At 37.2% G+C, this 22,418-nt stretch overlaps 1 protein-coding gene across 1 annotated transcript; it reads right to left on the bottom strand.

The window, feature by feature from the left end:
* Nucleotides 1-1,453: 1,453 nt before the first annotated feature.
* Nucleotides 1,454-20,864, bottom strand: LOC135299235 (coagulation factor XI-like). Its single transcript, XM_064417965.1, has 17 exons — nt 18,854-20,864; nt 18,253-18,346; nt 18,098-18,143; nt 17,575-17,633; nt 14,859-15,021; nt 14,130-14,233; nt 12,434-12,593; nt 11,754-11,863; nt 8,666-8,825; nt 7,765-7,874; nt 7,519-7,678; nt 7,278-7,387; nt 6,751-6,925; nt 6,205-6,380; nt 5,804-5,899; nt 4,475-4,614; nt 1,454-3,150 (listed from the first exon to the last, which is right to left on the bottom strand). The coding sequence occupies exons 4-17, from the start codon at nt 17,630-17,632 to the stop codon at nt 2,980-2,982; spliced, it is 1,893 nt and encodes a 630-aa protein (XP_064274035.1). The 5' UTR covers nt 17,633; nt 18,098-18,143; nt 18,253-18,346; nt 18,854-20,864; the 3' UTR covers nt 1,454-2,979.
* Nucleotides 20,865-22,418: the final 1,554 nt, after the last annotated feature.

Raw genomic sequence — 22,418 nt, 5'->3', positions numbered from 1 at the left:
TGAGTCTAAAGGTCTCCATGATTTACATATCACACTGTATATGTATATAGTGTATAGAGCCACAAAAATATCAGACATTCCCTTGTGTAGTTCATCTTAAACAAAGTCATAAGAACTTCATATAGCCACCACAAACTCCTTCATTCTCCACATATCTGGGAGATATTCCTGGTACTCACTTTTAGCCATCAGGAATGTATCACAGATTGACTGACAACACAAATTGTCAGTGACGGATATCTGCTGTGGGTGAAAATATATTGCAATAAGGTATCTTATCTGGTAAATGGCTACTCAGCTCTCAGTGACTGCAGACATCATGAAGGATGTCTGCAGTCACTGAGATCACTTGTCCTTTCCACAGGAACAGCTGAGTTTCCTTTGGCATATTGCTGTCACCTGGAATACATCTGAGAAACAAAACATGGAGCTCCAGAGGTCTACAGAGCACAGCTGACTGCCATTCCTCTTTGTTACTGCAATACTTACAACCTGAAAAGCTGCAGAAGAAAAAAACAAACAAATAAAAAATAAATAAACAAACAAAATTAAGGAAAGGAAAATAAGAAAATAAAAAAATAGTAACACATTTTTTATGCATTTGAAAAAGCTGATGACAGGGTTATTATGAGAAAGTATTAAAAGCTATCAGGTTGACATTGCATAGACTCATTAGCCTACACAGTTTGAGTATTAGAGACAAGTATTTTGGATGGTCTCCTGATGATTCTTGTTTAGAGAGTTTCAGCCTCTGTTTTCCTACTGAAACAATTCCTTTTTTCCGTCAGCAACTCTTTTCCAGCTGTCTTCATTCCTTCCCCTTGAGGACAAAATCACACTTGAATGCCAAGTCTTTCTCCTTTTTTTCTCTGTTTTCTATTTTTTCCTTCTCAGTCCCTTATTTAAGTCTCTAAGTTTTTGACAGCATGTCTGAGGGTTGCTGTTATTTTAAACCAGCTGCGGACTAAACAGAGCATGAAGCGACATCAGCCCCCACCCATATCTCTTGTTCTGCTTCTGCAGTGTTGGCAAAAATCCCAGCACAGCAATGTGCCTTCCCTCTCACCCTTGATCCAATTCCCCCAGCGCACACCAGGCTTTTCCTGTTGGCTCTCTGAGCAGCCGTGTCCTGCACTCAGGACTCCCAGTGCACGGCATGTTCAGCACTGTGCACCCACTGACTCAAGCCCCTGCCACCAGGAGCCCGCTACAGGGCAGAGGGAAGGCAGCACCTCTTTCCCCAGATGTGCCTGCAGCAGCAACATTACCTCTCCTCTCCTGTTAAGTTTGGAATGTGTTCATCCCTTCTGTGAATTCTACTTCATTAAAAATAAACAAACGAAGTAAATCAACTCCCCAACCTTTGAATACAGCTTTAGGATTTCAGGTTTGTTGACTGCAGTCAGCTTAGCACTGCACAACATGACTCCAGACACAGATAGGAGTATAAGCTTGTAGTGTGGAATTACACTTTTTTCCCTCAGTATTATTTACAAATAAAGCATAAAAAATTAAAGACAAAAGTAATTTTCAGCAGCTTGATTCTTATCTCCCATAAATTTGATGTTTAATTCCTAAGTTTCATGACCTCATTTACTTGCAGAGTCACTCCTGCTGCTCACCACCCAGTGTGGTGTAGAACAATTATGAGTAGCACTCTGGAACATATTTTCAGCAATTATGGTAATGTAGATGATTAGGAAACAAGTTCATAAAGTTTGGCAAAGACAGTGTTGGCACTCTCCTTTCTGATGCAGTGTGAAATGCTGCTTCTTACTATGGGAAAGTAATTAATTTTTGATTCCTGATTCTCACACTAGTATTAATTTTAGCCATGAAATATGTTTGATACCTGGCACAAAATAACAAAAAATTATAAAAGGAAACAAAGAGATCTAGGAAGAGGATAAAGTTGTTTCTTTAATTACAGAGTTAGATATTTGAAAAATACAAATATATATTGGGTGAGGAGATCCTTCTGTAGATTTTCTGGATATTCTTGCTTAAGAGAAGTAGACCCTCATTATCCTTCTCATCACAAAATTATCCACAGAAATTAGAATAATGTAGGTGACAGCTCATTGGGAGCAATGGGTCAAAAGTGGAAGACTGGTGGGGATTGTAAACACACTCAAGTGACCTTGCAGCCGGGAATGCAAAAAGTCTGGAGAGCAACAATGTAAAAAAAAAAAAAGTATTTTATGCCTTCCAATGTTTGTGTTCTGTGTGCCTCCAGAACATCTGTGTATAGATAACATGGGTGTTTGGTAACTTGGAGGCCCCTAAGGGTCAGGCTCAAGCTCCCTGCCTTGCCCCTGAGCAGATCAAAGCCCAGTGGAGATCACAGCACAATGGTAAACCACACTTGTGCAAATCCTTGGCAGACTGCTGGGAACAGCAGGATGGGACTCTCCAGCATGAACTGGGCTTAGAGGTGTCTGCATCCATGTGTGTCCCTCTGCCAAGACCTCTGGACTTGTTTTCTTTCTTAGTACTGACACTTTTTTGGTTAATTCCCCAAGGAAAACTAGGGGAATTCAACTGTGTAGGCATTTCCACTCCTCAGCTTCCTTTCTCCCCAGCCCTCCAGTAAGCTTGTAAGTGGTTTGCCCATTTTAACTATATTCAGACAAGAGAGGGAAATTTCTTTTTGTGGTGTGGCAACCTCCTAAGACAGAAGTAGTTCCCAGCTTCAAGGTCCATACATGTCTCACAACCTCATGCACTCCTGTTCTATGCTAGCAAGAACAGAGGTCTGTGACTCAGCCATATTTTCTTCTGCCAAATCAGTGATCACAGAGTTTATTGTTATTACTGCTTTTTATTTAGTAATAGGAGAATTCATTCATTCCTACATTACTGCTTTTCTACATTTTAAAACAGGTACTTTACACTCCAGGCTAACAAAAAACACCATTGAAAAAGCACTTTATCCCGTTGCTCTGATGGTTGTTATTCCACAGCAACACTTTGAGTGAGTCAGTAGTGCTCATTCTGTGCAGTTTTTTCTAGAATCCAGTCTGAATAGTCAGCAACCTTGGTGTAGACCCCCGGCTGCCTGGGGCGAGCACACCCTTCGCCCCAGCTGGTGATGCCCACCAGGTACCACACCTCCTCGTGCCTGCATGACAGGGGCCCTCCTGAATCTCCCTGTGGCACAGGAGAAAAAGAGACAGCATGCAAGGAAGAGGCCTCATCAGTATTTCTATCACAAAGAAAGCTTTGAATAAAATCAGCATCATTCAATGCTACCACCAGCATAACAGCCTAGATTTCAGTCGCTTTCACTTACAGATAATTAAGAGAGGACTGAAGCAGGTGTTCTGATTGTTTAGCACATTGACTTCTAAACAGTCATTGCAAACAATTTCTTCTTCCCATGAAGGTTCAAAACTAGGGGTTTATATTATTTTCTTTTTGTCACCATTATTGCCTTATCCACATACAGTGATTTAAAACTGTATGTAGTATTGGCAATATTTTTTCTTATGACCATATTTTTAGTGTCTCAGTTCCCTACATGCCGTATCCTGTTTAAGTGACTCTGTCCCACTCAGGATAAAACACCTTTGTGTTTTCATTTTCTATTCCTTTCTGAACATAAGCTTCCTTCAAGAAGCTGTTATGAGTTGTTGGGACAACAGTAAGTGTGTTATTTTTTAAAACAGCATCTCCATGTTCTGGTATGATGTATCAGAAAAAAAAGGCTTAACTAGCATAGAGGAAAAATTACTTCCAGCTCCAAGTATTTTTATTCCTAACTAATCATAGCAATAATAACATTTCAGCATACAATTATTAAGTGTTAAATGTTTGCAGTGAAAACTGTATTTGGTAGAGATTTTAATATTAATAATCAGAATATTAATATTTAAACTGGTGAAAGTGCATTAGTTTACTTTTGAGCAGAGACTTTGGCTCATGGAACTCATGCTGTTGTGACATTTTCAACTCTAATTATGAACAGAGCAGTTTTCACAGTTTGTTTTTTAGCCTTCTATTCCCCATGCATTTTAATAGCATTGCTAGCACCCTCCCTTCTGGCTTATACGTAGTGGATGCTTTAAAATAAGATTTTATGTGCTGTATTTCCTACAAGGAAATTTAAATTAAAAAAAAAAAAAATAGGAACTGTGGTCTTATTGGAGAAATGCTTCAAGATACTATACTTATGCTCTTTGGATTTCTGATAACCTGAAGGAACACTGTTTTATTCCCTAAATGGATATCTATATATCCACACTCAGAGTTTCCTATCCATGGAATCTATCCCTAAAAGATTTCAATGTCTATGAGAAATATTTTCCATATACCTTGGTTTTCAGTGCTTTTGACAACCAAAAGTGACAAGTAAATCAAGAGCTCTATTGATAATCATAGTTTTCTGATAACAATTAAAAATAATTGTATTATTCATTTGCATATTTTAACATATGGTTGGACTATGTAACTATACTCTACTGTTTGTCATTACCTTACAAGCATCCCTTCCTCCTTCATCATAGCCAGCACAGATCACTTTGTCACCTATCCTGTGCTTCCGGTACCTTGCCTGGCATTCCTCTTTTGACATGAAGGGAACAGGAGCCTTTTGAAGAATATCTTGTACCCGACCTATATGGAAGGCAATATGAGATAAGAAATGTTTGGTTCTAGAAAAATAAAGCTTAAAATTCAACTCTACAAATCCCCATACATTGATATTACGAAGTGGGAGGTCACTGCTCCTGGAGTGTTAAGAGGTGTTCATTACACTGATTTTCCTTCCTTTGCGTTAGTGAACAATGTGAATTGTCTTCTAGTTTAAATGATTTTATAATGCCATCTTCTTTCTCATGACTGGAAAAGCTTCAAAACTCCCTTGTGATGTGCAATGAATGCTCATATTTGAATGGCTCTCAGGACATTGGCCCTTGGAGCATTGCTGTTAGCATTGCTTTGTTTTAGTAACTGTTATTTCCTAGTAAAGTGCTGCAATAAGTTTGGAATCTCCCAGCTGCCAAATATATGCTGCTCTCTGTCCTAGCTGTTTTTAAGATGGAGAAATTTGCACATAGACTAAACAAGAGTATTTAAAACCAGACTTTTCTCTAGTAATTAACAGAAGAAATTTGTTGATACAGTAACTGCCTAAATTTGTTAGATTTCACATTGAGCTATAACTTTCAGACAGGCCCATGTATAAAGGAAAAGGTTCTCTCTAAACAGATGCATATACATCTATGTAAACATATAAAAACATAAGTAAATAAATAGATGTAAACATTGGTAATTAAGAGCCTCTTGGCCTACCTCCATATAAAACCAGAGGAGTTCAAATCTCATCTATTATCAAAACACAAGTCATTGGCATGGTCTATGATCAATCTTCAGAATAAGAAAAGCAACATACTTCAGTCTCCAATTTCTAAATTCATATGAATACAATCACATAAAAAATCACCATGGTTTATGTGCAGACTGTAATTCAAAACAGTTCAGTGGTAAATTTATTGCCTTTTTTCAGCTAGGAAAAAATAAAAAAAGAGTGTGTAAAACCCAGATATGTACTGAACCAATTTATAAAATTAATTATTGTGTCAGAGCATGGAGCTATTTAATGATAATTTCATACATCTTTCATTTATGTTTTATGGTGTTTTAATAGAAATCAATTCTAATAAAGAATTATATTAAAGTAGTGTCTAGAAGGAATAGTGGTAGCTAAGTGGTAGCTCTTTTTTTAGAGAAGGGGAGGGTTTTTTGTCAAAAACATTGATTTTAAAAATACAAAAATTCACTGTTTAAAAGTATTTCTCTGTACCTTTTTCTTTTCTGTAACCCCATCCAACTACCCAACAGTCTGTATAAAATATGTTAGTGTCTTCTTTTGATGGCAGGCAGATAGGTAGTTGAAAATCTAAAGTAGAAGAGAAAATATTAGTTTGTCCAGCAGAGACAATTGCAACAATAAGGTTTTATGGGCACCCACATGACCCCTGATGACAGCCTCCATGTATGCATTGTCCCTTACATTATGTATGACTCCCAGCATGTAGATTAAAGTCATCCCTTTTCTTTTTGAAGTCAACAAAATAGATTCTCCTCAAACCCCAGTAACTGCATATTAAAGGAAGCTAGCCCAGGTGTTGTGCACTGCCATAGCAATGCCAGCCCCATGGCTGCCTGTACATTTTCACAATTCCTCAGCAATGTGATACATACCAGTAAAATTCATAGGCTCAGCAAGTTTCATTAAAGCAATGTCATATCCAATATGTGCATATTTATACTGAGAGTGAACAATAATTTCTTCCACTTTGAAGAAGGGTGTATCCTCATTTATTTCTGATTGTCTCAAAATACCAGCATAAATACGCCAAATGCTGGGATTGTCTAGACTGAGGGAAAAAGAGAGTCAGTCTGTGACTAAATAGTCTAATGCAGTACTACAGTAAGAAAAAACTCGTATCTCATGAGACTGTCTAGGATTCTGTGGGTATTTGTTGTCTGCTTTAGAATTTCACCTTCTAGATTCATTAAAATTATTTAGCATCAGCAGTACAATGCTATGTTACAAAGGGAGAAAGCACGGAGTTCCAGTTACATTAAGAAACTGAATGCCTACCTGAAAATTTCACCTTTTGGCAACATTAAAGCAGTTCATCTATTTCTAGTTCTCATTGTTATTATCCTGAAAGGTAGATCAATTCATCTTGCGTGCTGGGCTAAACTTTGAGGCTTATTTGTACATTTGCACTTAGGGCTCACCTCGCCACACAGTGAGCAGCTGTGAGGATCCACTGGTTGCTGATGATGGAGCCCCCACACAGGTGTCTCTGGCGAGACAGCTTGGCGTGCAAGCTGACCTGCCACGGCCACTCTCCAGGGGAGGAGTCTGTGCCACCAACGATCCTAATGGTTCCTGCAGAATGCTGCATACACACTACAGAAGTAATTTAAAACTGAGCTTAAAGACAACTTCCATTCACCAATGAAAAATGAAGATGAGACTACTGCTGGTCACTGAATAGGCACCACCTATAGCGAAGAAGGTGATAAATGATACATTTTTCATGGTTTATGGTCACAAAGTCTATTAAAATCAAATTCACAGTGCTGCTCCAGTCTTTACTATGGGAAGACCTGACTGACTTCACTTTTCCAGAACACACTAACTTTACAAGATCACCCACTGGGACAGTGCAAGCACTTCAAAAAAATATGGTTTGGCCTCCTACACTGAAATCAGGGAAGCACCATTTATTTTTCATACAAGAAGTTTTACTTACCAGTACTGGCTTTTTTTTTGCATAATCTTAGTGAGTATCCAGAGATACTTCCTGGTCCATGTACTATTTTCACTGGAGATCCATTTGAGGACATTCTTAGGTGACACTCACATTTTCTGCCAATGAATTAATGCAAACATTTAGTTTGTATTTTTTTTCACTGAACAACACATACACTAACTTGCTCGCCACATGTCTGGAATGATTATTTCAGCAATCTTTGAACATTTAAAAAAATATATCTCACCCTTCTTCATTGCATGAACCTTGGAGGAGAGAATAGGAAAAAAATTGGCAGCGGATCATGTCTGTGCAAACCTGCTGACAGGCTCTGTGTCCTTTAGTGTAAGTGACAGTAAGTTCATCTCCCAAAAAATCCATCTGCGTGTAGGTGCGAGAATTGCAGGCTGTAAGATGATTGCATTCAAAGCATCAGAATGTTATTACTTAGATTAATTCCAAATTAGTGCTTTTATTGTAATTTATTGTTTACCAGGAAAAGATCTTCTGCAATTTAGGAGGCCAAAGCCTGATACAGCATTTTCTTGTGATATGAGTTCCTCTGGAATTCCACTAGTTGATGTCTTCAGAAGGCAAAGATTTCTAAAATGAAATATTTTTCACAATAACTAAACCTGTTCTCACATTCTAAAAATAATTGTTTAGATACTTGTAAAAGAAGGATCTTTCCTAAATACACTCTTCTCCCAAGTCTCAATCTGTAGAAGTATTTAATAAGAAAATGCATTCACTAAGTTCACTAGTTCACACTAAATTGAGGCAATCTTTGTAGTGCTGTGAAATGCCATACAATATACTACTAAAGGTGGTACAGTATTTATGCATATATAGAAGAGGTGACTTTAGATGATGCATGCCATCTCAGCTTTGCTTCTCCCTGAAATTTCTTTGAAACTTTATTCTTCTGATTAGTGCAGAATGTTGATTTTTAACTATTCTCACTACTAAATATGAAAGAAGAAAGCCAAATGGAAATACTTTTAAAGCCATTAACTGAAAAATCTTTTCAAGTAAACAAGTCTGCCCTGCCAGGAAACCAGATGGTTCTTTTGATAATGCCATAAAATTCAGCTTTAAGTCTTTAAAACACTCTGGAGGCTCACTGTACTTTTGACATATCTGTTCTTTTCAGATTAAGACCAGATACACAACCACAATACAAAAGCCCTTTTCACATTGGAAAACAGTTGAAATGCTCACAGGAAATTACAAATTTATGAAAACCCATAAAAAGCTGCACTTTACTGAAAATAGCCTTTCAACATAAATTTACATACACATAAGAAATTAATGCTTAAAAAAAGACTCCGTGTTTTTAAAAAATAGATTGTAAATAATCTGCGTAGATAATATAATTTAACTGTCATATTCACCTTTGAGATTCTATTTGCCATCTCCTGGTAAAAAATGTAAAGAACAAGCAATTTGGAAAATATGTACAAATAGTTTGGCAGACAGAAATATCAGGAGTGAAAAAACTTGTAACATTAATTCCTGAAAACACTTGATCTTCAAAAATGTCCATTTGACAATCTGTATAAAACAAGAACAAAATATTAAAATTCTAAAAACTTCAGTATGTCATCAGAATATTGAGATTTACAGATTATTCATTTCTATATTTCTTCTCATTTTTCTTCTGTGATAGATAAGCTGGAAAGGTAACATAGCATTTTAACCAAAAACTATTTCTCAAGAATATTTTTGAATGTGTAAAGTCATGAAGAGCACTACGGGGATAAGGTTCATATAGAGGAAAAGAGAAATTATGTATTACAATAGAGATTTGCTAATCTAATAGGGAAAGATTTAAATTAATTTTCAATGGGCATATCATGAGAAGACTAGAAAAAAAATAAGGTTCTTAACACTTCTTTTACTATTTGAAAATTAGGCAGGTAATTAGGAGTGCTGCCCTCTGACATGACCAAAGTATCAAAACACAACAGAGGCTTGGCAGCATATTTCACACAACCAGGCAATGGATATAGAGGTTACAGAAAATACTAGCATGTTTAAAAAGAGATTAATAAGTATCTTTCTTCAAAGGTATATTTGAAGTCCCAGTTGGAATTCTAGTGCAAGAATTTAAAAATAAAAACTGGAAGCATCAGCATGGAGGATGTTTCTTGAACCAAACAAGCTGCAGAGATAGTAAAAATAGTGAAATGATCCAAAAGACAGGATTTGGTGGCAGCAGAGAACTTGAGCTGTTGAGGAAGTACAGCAGCCAAGTCAATACTGCCCAGAGTGTTATAGAAACATATTGGGAACATCTTACTTCAGAAAGCAAAGCTAAGAGGCAGAGCTTACTATGAATCCTGTTAATTTGATTATGAGGTTTTCAAAAAACATAGGCAAGAAAGGACAACAATACTGGGCAGTAATTAATTATATAATAAGAACAGTAAAAAATATAATCAGAAATGTAGAAAATTAGAGTCAATTAACTCTCACAATTAGTAGTTAAGATCCTATGTTAAGTGGAAATAGCCTTCAGAAGAATAGATAGTTTCAAAGAAAATTATATTCAAAGCAGAAATGTGGATCTGAAACTTCAGGGAAGCTAACCCACGATTTCAAGGACCATGCTCAGTGATCATTTGCTCAATATCCAGTGATCCCCACGAAAATACTTTGCAAAGGGCAGAAAACAAACACATTGCTGTGCATGCTTAGTAGTGTGTGCATAAGAATAAAGTCAGAGAGGCAAAGGCAGAAAATGAAAGGCCTCATAGAAAGGAATAAACTAAATAAATTCAGAAGAAAACCTCAAATAAATATTGAAATAAACCCATGTCAGATGTTGACAAAACAGCAAGGCAGAAGACATTACTGAGGTTTTATGACTACATTCTACAAATCTGTGTCTGGACAGGTATAGATGATCTGTCTGAGATTAGGATAGGTGACCTCCTTGGATGACTTCTTGATGCAGTCGTGCTTCTAAGATCACACAATTTATTTCTTCTCTCTCTTGCCTGCTCTTACCTTTTTCACAAGACACAGAAAGTAGGGAAAGACAGGCAGGAACAAGACTGATTTTCACATGATGTCATGGTTTTTTCCTGGCCAACCACCAAGCCCCATGCAGTCACTCACTCACTCCCCCACCAGAAAGATCAGGGAGAGAATGAGAAGGGTAAAAGCCAGATAACTAGTGGCTTCAGGTAAAGACTGTTTTGTAGGAAAAGTCCATGTTGGGCACCCAAAAGGACTTTGGTGGGTTGACCTTGTCTGGATGCCAGATGCCCAGCAACTTACTCTATCATTCCCTTTTCCCAACTGGACATGTGAGCAAAAATGAGACAGAAAATGACACATAGGTTGAAATAAGGCAGTTTACTAAAGCAAAAGCAAAAGTTTTCACACACACAAGCAAAGAGGACAAACCCAATTCTTTTATTTTCTACTTCCCATCAGCAAGTGATATCCAACCACTTCCTGGGAAGCAAGGCTTCAGCACGCATAGTGATTGCTCCAGAAGGCAAACACTGCAATTAATAAACGCCTGCCCTTCTTCCTCGTTTCCTTATTTTATTGCTGAGCTGACACCATATGACATGGAGTGTCCCTGTGGCTAATTTGGGTCAGCTGACCTAGGTGTATTCACTCAAAGGATCTTGCCCACCCCCAGACTAATGATGAGAGGAATGCTGGGGAGAGAGTCCTGATGCTGTGCCAGCACTGCCCAGCAGTAAACCCAAGCACTGGTTTTAGAAAACAATATATTGATACACATCTCTATGAAATGCGATTCATACAGGAAAACTAGATTATCTGTGGGATAAAATAAGGCTAGATGAAAGCAGATCATCATCATTAAGGAGGAAAAACATCACACAGTAAGACAAAGTGGAGATATAGAGTTAAAAAGAAAAAGAAAAAAAAGTGAAAGACGTTTCAATTGAGAATAAGAAGGTTTGATACACACTGGTTTTAGACTCTTGAGAATTTTGTCTGAGTAATGATTGTAGGAACAAGAACAGACTTTTTGCTTTCATCACAAATCACCCACAAAATGCATAATGGATCCTTTCATGTTAGCCAGCTGTATTAGAAAGCTGCAGATCTTCAATAAAAATTTGCAAGTGCATACACAGTATACAAACAGAATGTAGAAAGCTTTATATTTCTCCCGATCTTTGAATCTGATGGGCTTTTATCTTTCATTTTTGTATCCATGATACTAAGATAAAATACAATTTCATCAAGCTAATATTATGACAATTCTTTAGAAGGGAACTGTTTCTGTAAGACAAATGATAACATGAAAAAAATAAAAAGATATGGATCTCCTTTGGCCCTGGTATATATATACCTGTACTAGGTATATTTTAGGAATAATATTATTTTAGAATTATTCTACATAATGCAACATTTTTACATGTCAGTGACAGATTGCATTTCAGGATACATGACCCTTAAAACTAATCAGAATCAAAGATTTTAAATAGTTACCTAATTCAGAAAGCTGGCATGGCTTTAGAGAGAATCCAGACACAACGTCATCAAGCACCTTTATGCTGGTTGGAGTTCCTACACTGGTACGTTTCAAGAAGCATTTTTTACTGAATGACAAAAAGCAAAGAGAGTGGTAAGAAAACGGGTATTCTTCCTTGGACTAAACCATCCTCTTGAACTCACAATTCCTACCATTGTGCATGGTCTGGCCATGGGCCAGAACAATATCCAGCCTCCAGAACAGTCAAATGACTAACAGAGCTAGCTGAACAGTATTAAACTTCCAAAATTGAGCAGATTAAGAGCTCAAAAATAGGTCTCATTAAAATGAAATTATTTCTCTGGATACTCAGATGATGTTATTTTCAGAACAACAAGAAGAGTAAGATTGAACAGAGCAAAAATGCAACACAGCTATCAATATAATTTGCATTTCAGTATTTTCAGAGGATTTTAGGTTTTTTGCAAGGCTGTAATAATCAAGTTTGTTTTCCTTACCAACTGACAAATGAAAGCAAATTTACTATTGATATTTTCCTACCTGTAAGTGTGAAGAAATATTACAAGGAGGAATAAATTGATTATTCTAGAGTAAATTCTTGCACCTTAGAGTGCTCTGAGATTTAATCTACTTAGGCACAGGGCTGTCCAGGGGAATGAATCCAACCTGTATTTACCAAAAGCTTTCATTGTGAAATGTTTCAGAGGCATATGTAAAAAAATGACAACGGTTGTTGTTGGTACATCGTTTTTGACACTCTTGATAGCTGTCAGCCACAGTAATATCAAAAATATTCCCTTCCATATCCAGGCCTACATGGACATCTGGGCTGCAAGCTGTGAAGAAAGAGAGACCAAGTTCTGAAAATGTACTTCTATTCTTTCCCCCATCCCTTGCCCCAAATTGCCCAAAAGATAGCAGATTGTATGACACAGCCCTCATAATCCAGATGCCACATCCCACGCTCACTTCAGTTACATCATACTTTATACATAGATCTAGTGCCAAATGAGAAATGTAGGTTTAGTGTAGTACCTCATGGCAAGGGGAAAAAGTGGCACACTTTAACAGTGCCTCTGCCTACATGAGAGAGGGGCTCTGACCACTGTGTCTGACTGAGACCAGGATGACAATCACCAAAGCAAGAACTCAGAATCAATATTAAAATATATTTTCCCAGTTCCAAATTCATAGAGCAGGTTAAATGACATATTCTGTCCTCATAAGCAAAAGACATTTCCCACTTGAGTTAGAATATTACATTTACACTCCACAGAGGGAGGACTACAACTGTGGGGTTTGAAATGAAGGTCATTTCACAGAACAAAAGTCAGCCAATGATTGGAGGCATTTTTAAACATGTATGCATAGATTTTCATTTAGTCTGATTCTAGAGCAATTCAGTGAGAATAGTCTATATAGCATAAAGAATAATATCCCACTGAAATCTCTTTCTATTCCAAAATACTCAGAAATACTAACATGAAGGGTTATTGGCAGGAAAGAGCTTTTAAGGGGCCTGACTGCTCTGAAGGGCAAGTGGCAAGCAAAAGAATGCACAACTTATTGATAATAGCTACAGCGGAGAACTTGCATGAAAACCCACTTAGTCCTGCCATCTTCAGATGCTATACCAAAGAACTAGCCTGACATCTGTAAGACACTATTTATCCTCAAAGTCAGGAAATTAATAACTATATTCTTCCTTATTCCATTTTTCTAAAGTACCATGCTATGCTTAAATTTGATCTCCTTTTAATGACATCATTATGAGAGTGCTAATTTAAAACATGCATAAAGTATGTTTACACACATTTAATAGGCTTTTAATATGCCTGGTGATAACTTGCAGGTATGGCATGCTGCCATGAGGTCTTCATGTAAAGCACATATACCCTAAAAGATGCAGCTGCTAAAAAAATTATTACACAGAATGACAAAAGTATTAGCATCACTTTGTGACAATGCACTTTCTTTGTTGAGCATCTGCACCTCGCAGTTATAAAACAGGGTCACACATACCATATGAGCCACTTTCTGGACTGGAATTGTAGGAGTAAATTAATCTTTAGAACTGGAGTCAGCAGTTAAAGCATGGGCCTCTGCTTCTAGCAAATGAAACTATGACTGCAGGAGCATGATTTCCCCGTTACCTCATCTGGGCAGCCTGGGTGGTGGATAGGTGGGCCTGAAGAGTAAAACCAGTGGAGTTTTTGTCACCTGTGTTTGAAAGTGGTCTGGCAAGAACACACAAATCAGGGAGGCATGGCTGCCTCCCTGATTCTCTTCCTCTTCCCAAATTGCTAATTTTTTTAACAGCTGCCATGCAATCCAGAGCATAAAATACATGCATGTGAATAACTATATCTTACCACTAATTTGGTTACACTGTTTTAAGGAATGTCCAGAGATAGCTCCTTCCATATCCACTTTCGGCAGCATTTCTGTATCGCTGTCTTTTAAATAGCAGGAGAACCTGTGTTTTAAAATGTAGTAATTCACAGCTTTGGCAGTACAACACTGTTTTCATTACTGTTTCAGAGGTGAAATGCAGCTGGTCCAATATCCCTCAACATGAAAATTTTGACAAGTGTAATTGGAATACAAATAGGATCAAGCCTTACACACCTTGTTGGCAGTTGTGGCAGATGAGAATATTTTATGTTTGTGGGAGCTCCAAGAAGTCTCAGTAAAATGAGAAACACAGCCCAGGGTTGGGAGGACAGAAATGCACTGGGCATAGAGAGAATACAATTTCTCAGGCTACAGGAATTCTTAATTGTGAGAAAAATATACTAAACAGACAGGATGGGAAACAGTACAGGGGATCATTGGAGATGTGAAATTATACGCATTGTCCCTCAACAAAAAATATGTGGCCTAGAGGAGGGAAAGGGCCGGTGTGTGAGTGTGAAAAATTGGGCATTGTCAAATTTAACCTTTTGAATTCAAGTAATTACTTTTAGATCACCAGTCTTAGAGATACTTGACATGGTTTTCCATGGCAACCCTGCACCTTTCCCTGCATGTGTGTGTTCTGTCAAAATGTTACCAGGTTTCTAAATTATCACAGGAGACCAGCAAGTACATGAACATTCTACCTTTTTGCAGGATCTTTAGTCCATGTCGCTGGCAAGTAGGTGAAGAGCAGACAGGTAGGATGGTAAGTACACACTGTTTGGCAGTAATTGGCACTCGGTGTAAAAACTGTAGTGAGGTCTCCTCCTTGGAAGAATGTATTTTCATAGATCTGAGTCACACATTCTGACACAGAATAACAAAATTGTCAATTATTAGAGACAGGAACACTCAGTTCACCAGGACAGGGTGAAGCCACTTCTCTTTGTCATTGACCTTGCTTTTAAACCAGGCTTTTGTCAGGAGGAGTGGATAAGGTGGGTGAGTAGTACAGTTCCTCTGTGAGTCTCATCTTTTCACTCCAGCAGAACTAATACTGTTTAGGGTGTCTCCCTCTGTTCCCTGCCTCATACCCAATGCTGGAGTAGGGCAGCTTGAGCCCAGGTAGAAACCCAAGAAGCTGGACGGGCCACAAGGCAGATCTGCGTGGCAGAGGGGAAGGTACCTTCCCACGACAAATCTCAGGAACAACAGAAGCCTCTCCTGAGAGAGACCAACACAAAACATCATTATGAGGAAAACCAGGAAGAGGAAGTGCAGATATCAAAAGGAGTTAGAAAGTTTTATGTAAAGACAATCCTGCTTTTTAGGGATCCTCTGAAGTCAGAGTCACAGGTGGTGCCACTGTGCACAGCCTCAATGGCTCCCAGGATTTCATAGGCCTTCAGCTCTCTCACACTCCACCCAGAACCCCCCAAACTTTCTTCACGATGAAGAAAATACTGTTACAGGAATATTGTCTCAGGAACAGTTTAGAATAAAAATGAGCTGTACTACTACCTTGCATCTGCAGGACTTCCTAACTCTGAATGACAAACTGAACTCTGTAATGGCAACCACTCACACTGCAGAGCTCTGCAGCAAAGGTACCCAAGCAGCAACCTCCTCACGTCTTTCAAAATGAAGGCACTTGTAAGATCACAGAATCAGAGTATGCTGAGTTGGAAGGGACCAACAAGGACCATTGAGACCCTCTCCTGGCCCTGCACAGGACCATCCCCAGGTGTTACACCATATGCCCAAGAAAGTTTTTCAAACACTTTTCGAATTCTGTCAGGTTGGTGCTGTGCCCACTTCCCTGGGGAGCCTGTTCCAGTGCCCAGTCACCCTGTGGGCGAAGAACATTTTTCTAATATCCAACCTAAGCCTCTCCTGAGACAACATCAGGCCAGTCCCTCTGGTCCTGTCAGACTCGAGACTCTTGGAGGTCTTGAATATCCACTGTAGTGGAGAAGCAGGGTCGTTTGTCCGAGGGCTCTAAGATCTCTGTATTAAAACACACAAGACAGCTGTCTTTGCACAGGAGACCACTCTCTTTTTGAATTTGCCCTCCAAAAGGAGTAGCAAACCAATAAAATGACAATTTTTGTTCCTACATCTACCAAAGTGCTTTTTCTTGGATGAAAGATAAAGAGAAAATAATGATTTTTACAGACTGGATGGAAACCCAACTAAAAATATTTTATCTAGTGGCTTAATCTGTTACTTTAGAGTGATCACACTGTATCAAGTTATATTTAAAATGAAAACAAAAGGTAATATCATACTGGATTTGACAGTTTTAAAAGACTAAGAGTGGATTTTGTTTGTTAATATGATAATAAACAATGCTTTGGCAATTCAGCATTTCCTGCACACAGGTATAACATGTATTTTATTTTTTTTTTATGAATAAATAAAGATTATTAGACATATGTGCTAATATCTTTCAAAGGTTAAGTCCTTATTAATAAAAAAATAGACTTCATAAATATCCAAGTTCTCTGGTATGTATATACTTTCAAGCTCTTTCTCTAAAAAATTATATTTATTATTCTCAGTAGCATTTCTTTATCCAACTTTGTCATTAACAGAAAAACATTTTATTAGAATACATCAAGTGAATTCTAAAGCTAAAAGAAAAGAATACTTCAATTATTTACTGTATCATATATTTTGGATCCTATTTGTCTTCTTCTAGCATAAATAAACACAAAAAAATTATTTGTGCTGTAAAACTATGCACCATGTAAAATTGTGCCAGCTCTGAACACTTTAATTAAAATGTTTTCTAGGCTTCAGAAATTTTCCACGATTTTATTTTTGCTGAGACTTAAAGCCAAGTAAAATATTTTCTTAAATTTTATCTACTAGATTTTGCTAAAAAAGCTGTTACCTAATTGCTCTCTGAGAAAGCAGCTAATGCATTACTGAACTTATACCTGTGTTAGGCCTCAGTTATAATTTATCAGGAAAGGGAATTTCAGAGAAGAGCAACGCAGTTTTTTGTAGTTTAACTTTTGCTACTGGAACAAAGTAAATCATTAACCCATAATGAAAGACACACATTACTCTGCCTCCTATACCCCCAAAGGGCCTCCTTCCCCAGCTGCTGCTTAGGCTACTGACCTTGCCACCGGGCACAAAACATGAACCATCACACCAATTTCAGTCACATGCCATGCTCCCATGTGTGCTGGGGGAGGTGACAGCATAGGGGGTGGCAGGACAGTGTCAGTAAAGCCCCACTAGAAAGTTCTGTGTCAGACAATAGGGTTATGCCAGTTACCCAAACTGAACTAAACTCAATCCAGCAGAATAAACAGCTCCCTCGAGCAGACTGCAGTTACTAATCTTCTCCCCTCCTACAAGAGCTTCTCTACCCTGTTTATAAATCTCAGTAATTATATATTAACTTACCACTGTAAACGGAAGCAAGTAAGAAAATGAAATAAAAAGTCCGATAAATCCAATTCATCCTAAAAACCACAAAATTATTCTTTAGGATATGTTCAATAAAGGGTGTGCAATTAATTTTATAAAGCACTGCTAAGCCTAACACTGATTTACACTTGTACTGTTTCACCATTAATTCAAAATTACATTGAAAATTACAAGCTGTGACATGCTGTTTTGGCATACTCTTTAACAGCAGAATATTTATTCTTGCTTAGACTGGGAACAATATTCCACTGAAATGACATTACTAATACTGACTCTCCAGATAGTTTAGTTTACTGTTATCAAGGTAGCAAACCAATGACTCACATTCACTGCTTCATATGCTATAAGAATTCTAAACTTTATTTCACATGCAACAACTTAGCCTGTGAAATAAGTTAACCACAAAACACAAGCCATAAAAACTCCGACTTGCACTGTCTTGTTGCTATGAAAACCTTTCACTGAATACCAGCGCATTATTGCAATAATGATTACATACCTGAACACGTAATAAATCTGGATGCATGGATCAGGTTTGCACTCTGCTAAAAAAAAAAATTCAACACTTTGTGTTAAATATTACTACCTGCAATGCTAGCTCATCTTTAATGTTTACTTTGAATGGGTACTCTTTTTGTCAATACTGCTACTGACCTTGGGACACATTTTCAGAACATCTATCATCAACACTGCACTGGAATTGATCCTGTATAACCACACATATGCAACATAGTCTCTCTTTTCTCCCCTGTAAAATGATGATAATATTTTAAACTCCTGGAAAAATTTTCACCTCTATATCAAATTACAGAATTTTCAGTGTCCCTGGATGCAATCACAAAATCTACCTGTATCTGAATATTTACAAAGTAAGCTGAAGTAAGTAACCATTTCTTGTGTTGCTCAACATATATTAGTATTCAATTAAAAGAATTATTTTGCCTCTGTGTGTGTGTGTGCATTTCACTTGGTGGCATAGACGGGTTAGAACTTTTGTCCAAGAATTGAGTTTCTTCACTTTTCATTTCTTGTCTGGGCTTTCCTATTCAGATATTGGGCAGTTATTCCAGTTTGTTACTGTTTTAATAAAAACACAAGCAAAAAACAAGAAAACAAAGAAAAAGAAAACAAAAAAATTTCCAATTATACACTTTTGGAAAAATAAGGTATACCATTCAAAAAAGCAGAAAACCAGAGCAGATTGACCATAAATTTTACTGAGAACGTGTGTCATTCATGCAACATATAGTCATACCCATGTTCATCTGAAGTTTCTGTAAGATTTCATTTTTATAATCCATTGTCTATATTTTAGAATTTTGTCTGAGGAAGGGGCATCTTCTGCTGATGGCTGTTTGTTTCAGAAGCAAACTAGAGAGAAAAAAAAAAAGGAAGAAAAAATATTTCCTTAAAGCAGCAGTTCTCAAATTTAGGTATCAGTCTCTTTAAAACCAAACAGTAATTTTAATTACATCTGTAAGGGCATCAGTTGGATTTGATGGTGGAGCTCAGAAATAAGGCAGAAATGCTATCCAAACCAACAAAAAAATATGCTTCAAAAAGAATTTCATGGCTATCATTATGTATATGACAAAGGACATAGAGAAATAAAATATCAAGTGCTGCTAAATCAAACTCTAAATCTAAATCTCAATCTTTTCTTCTTACAATCAACAATCTAGACCCTTTTCATGAGTTAGGATGCCACTATGTGTGTGAAGAATCTACTGTCTCACTAAGGCAGAATCTTCTGTTTGACTTGATACCACCTAAAATAGCTGCAAAAAGATGGATAGAATAATTTAGTGATTTGTGAATGGTGCAACATTGTGTGTTGTATCAAATTAAAAGCCGTTTAGTGGTTCCATATCCTGAAATTACATGTCAACAATAGTCTTCCTGGAAATAGAGCCCAGAAAACACTGCAAATCAGATGTCAAATAAGAAATCAATGCAAACAAAATTCAGGATCATATCAAAGAAATAGAAGACAGTTGCAAATATCAAACAACAAATAGCTACTGGGTTTGTTATTTCAGAGGTCCTCTTTGTTTTTTTTCTTATAATCAGATTTGCCATTTTTAATAAATGGAGAATCACATGAATGCCTAAGGCCTTACTTTTTGGACCTAAAGCACCTGATGCTAGACATTAGAGAAAGCAGAATGTTTCAACATACACTGAAGGGCCCCAGTATCTTGATCAAGGCCTGGAAACTATCAAACAGTAATTCTCGGGCAAGTTGTATGTTGTATGTCAGTTACTAGCCTGGAATGAGGTCATTTGGGCATACAATAAATGCTGAGCCTTTTGCTAACTGATAACTTTTGCCTTTTTTTGAGCAAAATATTTTGCAATTTCAATGAACACTTAATATCTCCACAAGTTATACTCCAAGCATCAAATAGAAAAGTCCATTAGTTGAACAAAAGATAGAGCTGAACTTTTCAGAGTATAACTGAGACTCTCATTTTCAGAAGAATCTCAGATGTATTTAGTTTTCTGGTTTAGAAAGTGAGTTAATTTAGTTTTAAATCTTTTAATCCATGCAGACCATGAAGGTCATCTTCTAAATATGACCTGACTATAAACAGAGGTGCTTCTATACTAGGAGTTTTGTCAGGGCGTGGCACAAATTCTCTTTTAGGAAGAAAATTGGGGTAGGATTCTCTGACTATTTTAGCTGCTGGAAAAGGAGATGACAGGTGAGATCAAACACAGAAAAATTATATGTTCATAGCAGTATACTAACAGTTATATATCAGGTTATTGTCTTTTACAGTATGAGGATTAAATTCGGGAAGGCAGGTAGATATCATGCACCACTATTCCACCTCTTGCATGTGTCCAAAACATGCAGCTTTCAGAGGCCAAAAAGCAGTTTGTGTGAAGGTGGCTGGAAAATTCTACTGCCTCAGGCACCTGCAGGTGCTCACAAGCAGAACCTCCCAACAGAGGGAGGTCACATGTTGTTTGTTGTCAGTGTTCCTTGTAACAGCTGTAAACCATGATCCAGAAACACTCACACACTCCATTTCTGTTGTCTCAGTAGAAAGCTGTGTCCTTTGTGACACCACACAAAAGGGATCTTTATAGATGGTGTAGTCTTTTGGTTTAGAGATCAGCTGCTACCTTAATACCACAGCAGATACCTAGAACTCTGGGAAAAGATCACAAACAGCTACTATGCACATGCAGTTTTTACTACACAATATTTTATTGTCCCATTATTTTATCAGGAAATCTGGCAATGCTGTGCTGCTTTCTGCAATCCTACAGGAACCCCCCACACACACACACAACAAAACCCCAAATCAAACAACCCCCACCCCCCCCACAAAACTAACAAACCCCCACATCCAGAGGATTGCTGCTGACCACTACCAACAGCTACATACCACATGATTTAACCTAATAAAAGCACACTAGACAATGCAAGGTATTTAACTTCTGCCCAGTAGGCATGATGTTGGCTGCATGTTCAGTACTGTTTTCCTCAATATTTATTTCCTTAGCAGCATCAGATTGCTTCAGAACCAATTTTCACAGCAGAAGATAAGAGATCAATGCCATTTCAGAATAGCTCAGAACATAAAGATTATAGGATTACATCTAGTTCTCTTCTTGGCAAAGACACTTTTTGCATCACTAAATAGGGATTTTTCACATTGGCAGCCTCATGCCAGCATTTGAGCCCATGCATTTTTCATAATGAGTTTCTTTTTGTAGTTTTATCCAGTTTTTGTCTCAATTATTTTCTTGTCCATTTTGGAGAGTACAAAGAAATTATAAGAGATATTCACACATTATATGAGAAGAGCATGGTACAAAAGCAAAGTGCAAGAAAAAATATTGGTCAGTGTAGATAGAAGTCATAAGAATTATCTTATGGAAAAAAATGTTATAATTTGGTCTACCTTATAAATATTTCCCACAAAACAGATCCCACAGAAGAAAAGGAAGTAATATTAGTTTTCATTTGTCTTGAAAGTCCTCAACTTAAGCACATATCTTAAGACATGAGGTTTCATGTTTCTCCAGGTTTCAACTACATGCCAAATCTCCTGAGAAAACATATTCTGGATGCTAATTTTATTTACCTTGAAAATTGACCCTGTCAAGTATGTAAAATGATGAAATAATTCCTTAATTTAGAGTCTCTTTGGAAAACATGTGTCATGTGTATTATATGCATTAACATATGGAGGTGGTCTCAAAAGTTATCTCATTATAAAGAAGACAATGTTTAGATTCCACCCTGGAATCTGAAATTCTTGCTATTATACAGCAATGAGATATATCTTTGAAAAAGAAAGCTGAATAATGCAAATATTGCTATTGTTAAAGGCTCTTTTGTCTTAATGGTAAAATAAAGATAGTGATTATAGACTACTTGTCAAGATCTGTGATTTCATTTTTGTAAACTAATTGTTAAACACTTTCTTTTTAGAAGACCCTCAGAAAATAGCAAAAACTATGCTTATCAGAATATAAAGAATTTGGCAGGTTCAAGGAAACCTCTAATTTATTTGGAACAAATATAAATTATTTTGTCATTATTATGATATTCTGCAAAGTACAGCAGTATCCCAGGTATTAAGTGACTAATTGTTGTTAAAAGGAAACATAGAAACAGACAAGAGAAAAAAAATCTGTAAATGTCAACAAAATGAGTAAGAACACATTACTACTTTCCTACTTTGTAACACATTAATCATTTCTGGACCAGTCCATATTAGTTTTATCAGCTCTGATCTCCAGCTTCTCATCCAGTCGCCCTGTCCAGGCTGCCCACAGCCCAAGAACAACATGAAGGCAAC

This window comes from Passer domesticus, chromosome 4 (genome assembly GCF_036417665.1).
Source record: "Passer domesticus isolate bPasDom1 chromosome 4, bPasDom1.hap1, whole genome shotgun sequence".
Taxonomy (NCBI): Eukaryota; Metazoa; Chordata; class Aves; order Passeriformes; family Passeridae; genus Passer; species Passer domesticus.
This window is presented reverse-complemented; position numbering and strand designations above follow the sequence as displayed.

Excerpts from the sequence above, each read along its gene's own strand:
- LOC135299235 (XM_064417965.1), bottom strand. The coding sequence starts at position 17,632 with ATGAATTGGATTTATCGGACTTTTTATTTCATTTTCTTACTTGCTTCC. Across the intron at positions 15,022-17,574 it reads ACTTGCTTCCGTTTACAGTG|AATGTGTGACTCAGATCTAT; the intron begins GTAAGTTAATAT and ends ATTCTGTGTCAG. Across the intron at positions 11,864-12,433 it reads TTTCACAATGAAAGCTTTTG|TAAAAAATGCTTCTTGAAAC; the intron begins GTAAATACAGGT and ends TTTGTCATTCAG.